Source organism: Leguminivora glycinivorella, chromosome 13 (genome assembly GCF_023078275.1).
Source record: "Leguminivora glycinivorella isolate SPB_JAAS2020 chromosome 13, LegGlyc_1.1, whole genome shotgun sequence".
Lineage (NCBI taxonomy): Eukaryota > Metazoa > Arthropoda > Insecta > Lepidoptera > Tortricidae > Leguminivora > Leguminivora glycinivorella.
In genome coordinates, this window is record NC_062983.1 from 13,461,117 (window position 1) to 13,472,829 (window position 11,713).

At 37.2% G+C, this 11,713-nt stretch overlaps 1 protein-coding gene across 1 annotated transcript; it reads left to right on the forward strand.

The window, feature by feature from the left end:
• The first annotated feature begins 141 nt into the window (after positions 1 to 141).
• On the forward strand, positions 142 to 10,926 carry LOC125232771 (26S proteasome regulatory subunit 4). The gene is made up of 9 exons (XM_048138552.1): positions 142 to 272; positions 359 to 646; positions 6,764 to 6,934; positions 7,352 to 7,480; positions 8,067 to 8,252; positions 8,637 to 8,737; positions 8,866 to 8,962; positions 9,509 to 9,718; positions 10,689 to 10,926. The coding sequence occupies exons 1-9, from the start codon at positions 270 to 272 to the stop codon at positions 10,821 to 10,823; spliced, it is 1,320 nt and encodes a 439-aa protein (XP_047994509.1). The 5' UTR covers positions 142 to 269; the 3' UTR covers positions 10,824 to 10,926.
• The last annotated feature ends 787 nt before the right edge of the window (positions 10,927 to 11,713 follow it).

Genomic DNA, 11,713 nt, shown 5'->3' on the forward strand with positions numbered 1-11,713 from the left:
GTGTGATTTATTTTATTGACAACATTTTCCAATACTTTTAGTAATCTTTGATAACATTGCAGTTACCAAACGGCATTAGGTATTTTATTAGTCAAGCATTTGTTTTCATGTATAATAAAAAACCGGTAAACTGTTACCGATTGGGAATTACACTTGGCAACACAAAAATTAAAAGTAAAAATTTCGCTTTGTAATCCCTGTCATTGGGGTTATTATTTTGTGGATTTATAGTTTTATAAATAATTAAATAAGTTTAATAGTTCTAAATAATGGTAAGTTACCCAAATATTCTGTAATTATCCATGTATGTATTCAAATTTGGATAAAAGTAATAACACCATTATTTGTTTTATATTAGGGTCAGAATCAGTCTGGCGGAGGAAGCGGTGGAGACAAAAAAGATGACAAGGATAAGAAGAAGAAGTACGAGCCTCCGATCCCTACCAGGGTTGGCAAGAAGAAGCGCAAGGCTAAGGGGCCTGACGCAGCCTTAAAGCTGCCTCAAGTCACTCCACACACTAGATGTAGACTGAAGTTGTTGAAATTGGAGAGAATAAAGGACTACTTGCTGATGGAGGAGGAATTCATCCGCAACCAGGAGAGACTGAAGCCCCAGGAGGAGAAGATTGAGGAGGAAAGGTCTAAGGTAAGAGTTGTTCTCATTACATTCAAGTATACATAAAATAAAGAAAAGTAGGGCATTGTCCATTCATCCAAACTAAAAAGCAAACAAATTCTAAGTTGTAATTTGCCTTGTCAGCTTTGTTATTGGGCTCTGTCTTTGTTTAGTCATTGATAATATCATTTTTAGAGTTCCATAGTCAACTAGGAACCCTTATAGTTTCGCCATGTCTGTCTGTCCGTCTGTCCGTCCGTCCGTCCGTCCGCGGATAATCTCAGTAACCGTTAGCACTAGAAAGCTGAAATTTGGTACCAATATGTAAATCAATCACGCCAACAAAGTGCAAAAATAAAAAATGGAAAAAAATGTTTTATTAGGGTACCTCCCCTACATGTAAAGTGGGGGCTGATATTTTTTTTTCATTCCAACCCCAAAGTGTGATATATTGTTGGATAGGTATTTAAAAATGAATAAGGGTTTTCTAAGATCGTTTTTTGATAATATTAATATTTTCGGAAATAATCGCTCCTAAAGGAAAAAAAAGTGCGTCCCCCCCCTCTAACTTTTGAACCATATGTTTAAAAAATATGAAAAAAATCACAAAAGCAGACCTTTATAAAGACTTTCTAGGAAAATTGTTTTGAACTTGATAGGTTCAGTAGTTTTTGAGAAAAATAAGGAAAACTACGGAACCCTACACTGAGCGTGGCCCGACACGCTCTTGGCCGGTTTTTTATCAATTCAATTCAATTCAAAATATCTTTATTCATGTAGGCCTAGTTACAAGCTCTTATGAATAGTTCATTACATATATATTATGATCTTAATCTAACCTAATTATCAGAGCAATTTATTGTTGTAAATTATTGTTCATAATAATATTGAGTCTATAATATACAATTTCATATAAAAATAATCGTTAAACAAAAAATATATAATTAGGTATATGTATATATAAAAATACATGTCTAGAATATTTCTAGGAAAAATCCAATGTCCAAAAAAATACAATATTAATTTCATCAACAATAATAATAATAATAAACGTAAAAATAAGAAACCATTTCGAATAACAATTAATCCCACGTTGTTTTATCATTCATGTAGTCTTGTGTTGTATAATAAGCTTTGGAAATGAGTACACGCTTTACATGATTCTTAAATTTATTAATTGACAAGTCAGTAATATGATTCGGAAGTTTATTATAAAATCGAACACAATTACCCATGAATGATTTTTTAATTTTACAGAGCCGTGTGAAGGGCACCGCGAGTTTATGTTTATTTCTAGTATTTATATTATGTACATCACAGTTTTTCTTAAAATTACAAATGTTTTTATGTACATACATAATATTCTCATAAATATATTGACAATGCACTGTCATTATATTAATGTCCTTAAATTTATCTCTAAGTGAGTCTCTATGGTTCATTTTATATATTGCTCGAATAGCCCTCTTCTGCAGAATAAATATGGTATTTATCTCTGAAGCACTGCCCCAAAGTAAAATACCATATGACATAATGCTGTGAAAGTAACTAAAATAAACTAATCGAGCTGTTTTCACGTCTGTTAACTGACGGATCTTGCTCACTGCAAAAGCTGCAGAACTAAGTCTATTCGAGAGGTTAACAATATGGGGACCCCACTGAAGTTTAGAATCTAAAGTTATACCAAGAAAAACTGTACTATCTACCAGTTCTAATTCCTCATCCTTCACAACGACACTTGTTTGCTCATTCCTTACGTTACTATTAGTGACAAACTTAATACATTTAGTCTTTTTTTCATTTAATAATAAATTATTAGCATTGAACCAGTTCACTACTTTAGAGATAGCATTGTTTACATCACTGTGAGCTTGTTGCTGTCGTTTGAGTTTGAAAATAAGTGAGGTGTCGTCTGCAAACAATACTATATCATGGTGGGTCTTTACAAGGAATGGCAAGTCATTTATGTAGATAAGGAACAGGAAAGGCCCCAATATTGATCCCTGTGGTACACCCATAGAGACCAATGACCCAGTTGATCTCTGTCCATTGACATCTACCCTTTGTATTCTACCATTTAAGTAGGACTTGAGTAAATCTAGTGCTGATCCTCTGACTCCATAATAATGTAGTTTCCTGATCAATGTTTCATGACAAACACAGTCGAAGGCCTTAGATAAATCACAAAAGATACCTAAAGCATCTTGTGACTCCTCCCAGGCATCGAAAATATGCTTAATTAGCTCAACACCAGCATCGGTTGTCGAGCGACCCCGTGTGAAGCCAAATTGCTTATTATGCATTAAATTATTAACGTTAAAATGTCGTACTAATTGAGAAAGAACTAATTTTTCAAATATTTTACTGAAAGTTGGCAGCACAGATATTGGTCTAAAGTTAGTGGGGTCAGAGTGGCTGCCGGATTTAAATAAAGGAGTTATTTTGCTATGTTTCATTAGATCAGGAAACTCGCCGCAGTCAACACTGTTGTTGAATATAACTGCTAAGTCAGGCGCTACAACCTCAACTAAGGATTTTACGGCATGGACGGAGACCCCCAGAGGTCACTAGTTTTTTTGACATTAATTGATTTAAATGCCTTTACTATATCTGAGGTACAAACATGTTCAAAATAAAGGTCTCTACAACACTCAGGAACGTTTTCCTCTAATAATGTGACGGCAGATAAGGGTGATGAATTTAAATCCTTAGTTGTGAATGCTGGTATCTCGGTGAAAAATTTTTCGAACTCTGTTGCTACTTCAAAATTGGAATCTATAATTTTGTTATCAATATTCAGTTTAATATCTTTTACTGCGTGTTTCGAGCGACCAGTTTCCACATTAATTACTTTCCACGTTGCTTTAATAATGTCAGAGCTATTTTTTATTTTATTACTAAGATAATTTCGCTTAGCGATATGACAATCTATCTTGAACTTCTTCGAATATTGCTTAACATGTTCTTTAAATTCATCACTCGTATTAAACCGCCGTTCTTCATACAAGGCATACAATGCACGTCTTCGTTGATGTAACTCTGCAGTAGCCCACTCACTAAAAACTGATGCACCACTAACTACGACCGATTTTGAAGTAAATATTGCATTATAATGTTGCAGAAAAGTGTGAAAGAATGAATTATACATACTATTAGGACTCATATCGGAAGACAGGGAGGGTAGCGCCTGAACCAAACTTTGCTTCATTCGTTCCACGCGGTCGGAGGTTACTGGTACAAAAGTTATTTGTTTTCTCAAAGTATTTTTCCTTAATGTCTCAAATACTATCAATTGGCCTAAATGGTCTGATTCTAAGTTGCTAATTACATCTTTAGTAGTAGGAAAAATATCAGTGAAAATATTATCTATACAGGTGGCACTAGTGGCAGTCACTCTAGTAGGCTCCATAAAAATATGATTGAGATTACATGATTTGAAAAGATTCAACAATCTGATACTTATTGTTGAATTTTCCAAGATATTTACATTAAAGTCGCCGCATATAAGTATTTTTTTACTAGAAGATGATATTTTAAGTAGCACAGATTCCATAATTTTTTCAAAAGTTTCAAAATTACTTAATGGCGGCCTATACACACAGACAACAATAAATTGCTCCAATTCTACAGCACTTAGTTCTATAGTCCGTTCAACAGACATGGAAACGATATCCTTACGTTCCTTAAATTTTAACTGGCTATTTATTATAATTAACGACCCACCATGTATGGAACTATGTCTGGTGAACGAACTTGCCACCTGGTGATTATTAAATTGAGGCATTAATTCATTGTTTTTTAACCAGTGTTCAGTAATGCATAAAATGTCTACATAAAATTCGTTCATGAATAGTTCAATTTGTAAATCTTTTCCTCTAATACATTGAATATTTTGATGCACCAGGTGGATATACTTTCCTTGCTCACAGTATTGATTCTTATAGTTACTTAAAATTAAATTGCCAGAGACAGAATCTTTTGTCTTAGAAGCTAGTTTAAATCATTGGTTATGACTGGAACCAATTCCAAGTTCATACTTTGCTGCTCAATAGGAGCAGAGTTGTCTGCCAAATTCTTGGCAGAAATGTCAAATAAATAGGATAGCGATAAAGCTATTTGTCTTTTATAATAATTTGAAAGGTAACATTTACCTTTAGTCAAAAACACCATAGGTATATGGTAGTTACTAACAAATTTGTTAGTGTCAATTATGCTAACCTTACTACTATATGTACAAAGATTATATAAAGCTACATTCAACTTATGTCTAGTGTTATTTTCTTTTTTTTTCTGCCTCTGACATCTGGTTACAATAGGGGAATGTAAAGAAAATAATTTCATGCACTGCCAATGAGTTTAATTGTTCATAATATTTTACTAAATTATTTTTGTTTACATTACCCCTATTCCCCATAAAGATAAGCAGTGTTGTCTTACTATTGATATTACTGTCGTTTAAAATTTGTTTCATGATATTTTCAAAGCTGCTATGAGGCAGACAGTTATTGATTGTACTAAGTCCCTTTAAGTAAAAATTTAAAAATGAGCTCATATTGCTCCCAATCTCATCACAGTACATAACAACATTAGGTTTAGGTGTGCTTTGTTGTGAAGTGTGGAAGGGGCCATTATCATTCATTTGCCCCTGCGGTAAACTGTCACACAGGCTTGGGTCAAGCGCACTGGTCGACAAATCTCCAGTCACTTGCTTACATGCACATGCCTGGGCATTTGTCAACGACTCAAACCGCTCTGAATTATGCTTAATCTGGGATATTAAATCATCCATGGCTAAAGAATATTCACTAATAACTTTTTTTGAACTCTCATTTATCACATCTAAAGATTTTATTGAATCCTCTAGGCTTTGAATTTTTAACTTTAATGCCTGTGTGTCAGTTTCATACTGTAATCTACTGTGTTCTAACTGAGCTGTATACAAATCTAACTTATCTACTAAACTTATATTAACTTTACAAAATCTCAATTTTTTAAAAAACAATTTATTAATTTTTGACATCTTTTGATTTTTTTGATCAGTTTATTTAATTTTATATACTTCTTTAGTTTGTTTCCGCTGCAATTTACTAACCTTGGTGTAGTGGCATCATTGGTTAAGTCTGTAGTTACTGAAGGGTTTTCAATTGCTGCGGTAACCAACTGAGATGCAGGCCGGACCAGTTCCTCGAACAAGGTCTGAGTGTGTGCCGCAGCTGCTTGGTTTTGGGCCTCCCGTAGCTCGTAGATGTGTTCGTGGGCGTCGTGCAGTGCTCTCTCCAATGAGTCGATGTCTTTCAGGGCCTGTTCATATGCAGCATTACACTCCATAAACCTGTCAACCGTCTCCTGAAGCCGGGCCCGCTCCGAGTTCACATTATTAAAATCACTCTCTAGTGTACACAGTTCCTTTTTTAACTTATCGTTTTTATCAATTATCAATAATAGCTCCTTCTCACTGTCTTCTCTTTCACTGAGCAATTGAGCACTAAACTCCTTGGATTGTTTTAATTCCAGCAAGGTAAGTTGGAGCTTATCACACTTCTCAGGCTCCTGCTGGAGAGCCGCTGCTGCAGCGGCGGCAGCTGCTCTGCGTGTTTGCATTGTAAATGGGTTTTTAAAAGAATTAAAAACAAAACAAAGCAAGGAATTGCCTACTCAAGCTCAGCGGTTACTTACATGAAATAGTGACGTTTCACTATGCCTACACTTGTTCTAGCCTTGTACAATGATTAACACTGAAAAAGAAACACAATCGGTACTAACTAGTGATAATAAGACTCAGAAAGTGTACAAAGGCGAACAGATATTTCAAATTTATAACCTATAACGGCTACAAACCTGAGACATCAAAGACACTTGTAAACGTCACTAAAGCACTTCACTACTTATATTTATACAAAACTTAATGTTAAATATACTAATTTCACGCTTTAAATACTAATTAATACTTAAAATATGCTTAAAAAATAATTATTTCAAAGGGACCTAGCAAAATCAGCTGCTTATCGTTTGACAGCCAGGGTTGCCCTGATGCCAGGGTATCAAGTTAAAACTAATTTTAATAATCTGACAAACCTATTCCATATATACTATAAAGTTGCATTGTTATGATACATTTATCCTTTTTAAATATTTATTTTTGCATAGGTTGATGACCTGAGAGGCACACCCATGTCTGTGGGCAACCTGGAGGAGATTATAGATGACAACCATGCCATAGTGTCCACGTCAGTGGGCAGCGAGCATTATGTCAGCATCCTCTCCTTTGTGGACAAGGACCAACTTGAGCCTGGCTGCTCTGTGTTGTTAAACCATAAGGTAAGAAACCTTTTAACATGTGTAACTTGGACCCTGTACAGGAACATCATCTTTTTGTATTTTGTTCTTGCACAGAATTTTTAGGACTCTAGGAAGGAATCCACAATTTATATTAGTTTGATTAACTTGATGCCAAAAAAAGTAAATTATGAAATACTATTTATGTAAAACATGTAAGCCCAGATATATGTACTTTGATAACTATTCAAGACTACTTTGATGCCTTTCTAATCAACTAGAAGTAGTGACAAATCAGGTATTATGGAGAACCAGGGAAAAGGACACAGCCCAGCAGTGGGATGTACCAATATTTCCGATAAGCTAAGGGAAAAAAATATTTGATTGCATTAACAGTTCTACGCATTTTTTATCACAATGTAGCAGAAAAAAGGCTGATATAATGATAATATTCAACAGGTACATGCAGTAGTAGGAGTGCTAGGGGATGACACTGACCCCATGGTGTCAGTCATGAAGCTGGAGAAGGCTCCACAGGAGACATATGCTGACATCGGTGGCCTGGACACACAAATTCAGGAAATTAAGGTTGGTAATGTTAACTTTACTAAATTACGTAAGGTTTGTTAGAGGTAATAAACAGATGCAAATAAGCTTGACTCAAACGGTAAAGCCCTTTATTTTTAATACCACATGGTGGCAAACAAGCATACAGCCTGATGGTAACATTGGTACCAGTCAGTCTTTGGGCATCAAGTTTGCCTTTATATAATAAGTTTTATTTTGTACAACAAAGTTTAAATAAATAAAGATACTATGTGACCATGAATGAATGTGGCATGAGACAGGAAGCAATGGAAGACTTTAGAAGAGGCAGAGGCCTTCGTCAAAGGACGAGTTGGAGTTGCCGATGTAAATAAATAACAATATATGTACTTGAAATCAAACTTCGATAATAAAGGCTATTTTTATTTATTATGTGACCATATTAAAATGAAACTGAAGTGTAAATAAAACCAACTTCAAAATATTTGAAAGGAAATTCTTCATAATTTTGTCACAAGCACAATAAACCATGTTACTCATTCCACTTGACCTTGTTATGCATTCAGAAGGCTGTTTGTATAAAGTATTTAAATTAAATTAAATCTGATTACAAAAAATATGTTTATAGGAATCAGTAGAGCTGCCTCTAACTCACCCAGAGTACTATGAGGAGATGGGCATCAAGCCACCCAAGGGTGTGATCCTGTACGGGCCTCCTGGCACTGGCAAGACTTTGCTGGCCAAAGCTGTTGCCAACCAGACCTCTGCGACATTCCTCCGTGTTGTTGGTTCCGAACTTATCCAGAAGTACTTGGTAAGTTGCTGAGAAAAAAACAGTAAATGTGATGTTTATTGTATGTTGCTTTGTTCATTTTGAGAATGTAAGTATTATTAATGTTAAAAAGATTAGCTTTTACTTCATCATATTGTCAATTTATTTTATCCATAATTTAATCCAATCCAGTCCAATGTTTGTCCCTAAAAAAATCAGTCTTTGTACACATAAGCTCTTCTATATAGACATGCAGTAGCTGGTCAAGCCAAGTTCAAGTTCATAAACTAGTATAGTATCACTTAATGTTCTATGTTTTGCCATCATGATGCTATATTTCCTAGTTTTTTTTTAAGTTTTAGCACAGAATATATGTGTGTATTTTAGCAGAAACAGTCATGTCTATAATAAAGGTTTTTTACACAGGGTGACGGGCCGAAGCTTGTGCGAGAGCTGTTCAGAGTGGCTGAGGAGCACGCGCCGTCAATTGTTTTCATTGATGAAATCGATGCTGTGGGCACAAAACGGTAATTTATTTCACTTATCCGATAGACCCAATGTGCATTACAACAATGTACACTGTGTTTCGGTCTACATAGAACCTTTCATAAACCAAGTAGCATTTTTTAAATAACATTTACTGTGTTATTTTCAGATATGACTCGAATTCTGGTGGTGAAAGAGAAATTCAAAGAACTATGTTGGAGCTGCTTAATCAATTAGATGGTTTCGATTCTCGAGGCGATGTTAAAGTAAGTGAAATTATTTTGTAGTAAGTAGTTTTTGTTATTCACCCAAAACACAATAAATAAGTAAATAATAAATATTACAGGACATTCTTAGACAGATGACTGAGTCCCACGGTAAGCTCAAGATGGCTTATGTTGCAGGTACTTGGACAACAATATATATAATATACATACTAGTATACATAGAAAACATCCATGACTCAGGAACAAAATAAATATCTGTGCTCATCACACAAATAAATGCCCTTACCGGGATTCGAATAAATAGTAGTACTTACATACATACAGAAAGGACACTTCCTACAAAACCAAACAAAACCAAACATGACAGTGGTTCATGGTCGAATCATGTTGTCCTTTTCTAATGCACGGTGCTATCCATTTCGACTATTTAGGGTCGCAAAGGACCAGTTCTGCCAACCCTAATAATAGCCAGGGAGCAATGCGAGCCGGATCCTCCCAATCGAACAGTATCCAACCTCTGCCCAAACACGGTTTGTAAATCAATGTACAGTTAACTAAAGTGAAGCTTATCTATTTTTGTTACAGGTAATCATGGCCACAAACCGCATAGAAACCCTAGACCCTGCCCTCATCCGCCCCGGCCGTATCGACAGGAAGATTGAGTTCCCGCTCCCCGACGAGAAGACCAAGCGGAGGATCTTCACCATCCACACCTCGAGGATGACGCTGGCTGACGACGTCAACTTGTCGGAACTCATTATGTCTAAGGATGATCTCTCTGGTGCTGACATTAAGGTACTATTTGTATTTATTTATTTCGGTCTCCCTTATTTGGTTTACTAGTTAGTACAAACAGGGAACCATGTCTCGAAGCTACAAGTTACAATTTACAAGTGGTTGTCAATGTCTAAGTGACCGGCCACACCAGACCGTCGCGTGTCTCGGGGCGCGCAACGGGCGTCCGCGCCACGCCGCTTCAGTGTAATTCAAAAAACGTCTCCTCAGTACATTTTGTATAGGAAAAACGTAAGACGCGCCCCAGGTGGCGTGGCGGCGGCGGGGCGCGCGCCGCGCCGCCAGCGGCGCGCCTTACGTCCTTCCTATACAAAATGTACTGAGGAGACGCTTTTTGAATTACACTCAGGTGGCGTGGCGCGGACGCCCGTTGCGCGCCCCGAGACACGCGACGGTCTGGTGTGGCCGGTGCCTTATATGACAAGTTGGAAAGAGACTTGCGCTTGTAACCCGTAACTTTCAGTTTTGAGAAATGGGCCCCTAGTCCATGTACTATTCGTAATACTCTTTTATTCATGTTCATGAATGCCTATGGTGGGCTTAGCAGCATATAGCAACAATTGGCATGAGCAATAGTTTTGGGAAAGTTATCATCAAACTACCGTCATCAAAATTGTTATATTACCTGTAATGGGCATGAGGCAGTCTAAAATGTACGATATCACGCATCATAACAAGTTGTTAGCTACTACAGTTGTTATTAACAACTGTTAAATATTATAAACACATCTCGAAACTCACTTCTTTTTAGTTGTCATGAAAAACCTCTAAGGGACTCCCGAAGCTTGACGCGGAATAGGCACTAGCCGACCAAAAATAGCTCGTTAGTATAAAGACGCTTACGCGTAGTCGTCGCTGAATGCATGCGCGCGCGCATGTTCATAGTAACGAGCGATTTGTGGTCGGTTAGAGCCGATACCGCATCAATAGCTTTGGTAAGACCTAGCACTATTTTATTGTTTGTCCCCAGGCTATATGTACAGAGGCTGGTTTGATGGCGCTAAGAGAACGGCGCATGAAGGTCACCAACGAAGACTTCAAGAAGTCTAAAGAGAGCGTGTTGTACCGCAAGAAAGAAGGCACGCCTGAAGGACTTTATCTATAGGCTGCATTTCAGTTTCTGTATTAACATGAATATGTATCTACTTTAATAATGATTATATATTAAATAAAACTTAATGATGTAATAAAATGCAGCGCATGCTACTGTTGATAGTTTTATTCACATCTCTACCGGTTGGAAATGGATACCTTCGACCTTCATGCATGCGAAAGTTCCGAGATATCCACAGATTATATTTCTAAATAAGTTGGTTGGTCCGTTGGTCCCACAGAGAACCTCCTATAGAGTGGCAATCTTGTATATTTTGTTCGCGATACGAGTCACCAGTGTTTGGGGTACGAGGAGCGGGCGGGGAATGTGTTAAGCGCGCTGTGATTGGCCGTTTCAAGGACGGCGGGCAGTCGCGCCAGATGAAAAGGGACAGAAGTATGACTGTCCCTCTACTGACGCGTAAGTGGCCAATGTAAGTTGACCTATGCCGGCTCTGAATAAATTATAAATATGACTTATTTGTGGAATGTAATGCCGTCTGTTTTTAAATTTGAGCTTCTTGTTACCTTTCCACACCATTTCACACTACAGGTGGACATCTTTAAGGCATCAAAATACCCTTTTCCAATTTTTTTGTGCGAAAAACACGCGCTGCTTTCGGGTCTGTTACTTGGTCGATACTGATCGGGCACGGCGAGCGCCCGCGCTTATATCAGTGCAAATACTAGGAAGGCTGGCGACCGCGAGTCGTCTTGTAATGGATGTCTATAGGGGTTGGTCTGTGGTTGGTCCTAAGCCGCCATCTATTACAACCTGATCTTTAGCCACAGACCACCCAACGGTGGGTGTTCTGTGTTTTTAGCTAACTTACGACTGCACTGCCACAGTATAATAGAGTACTATCGTACAGTATGGTCCCGCTCCCCGCTGAAACTGCCGCC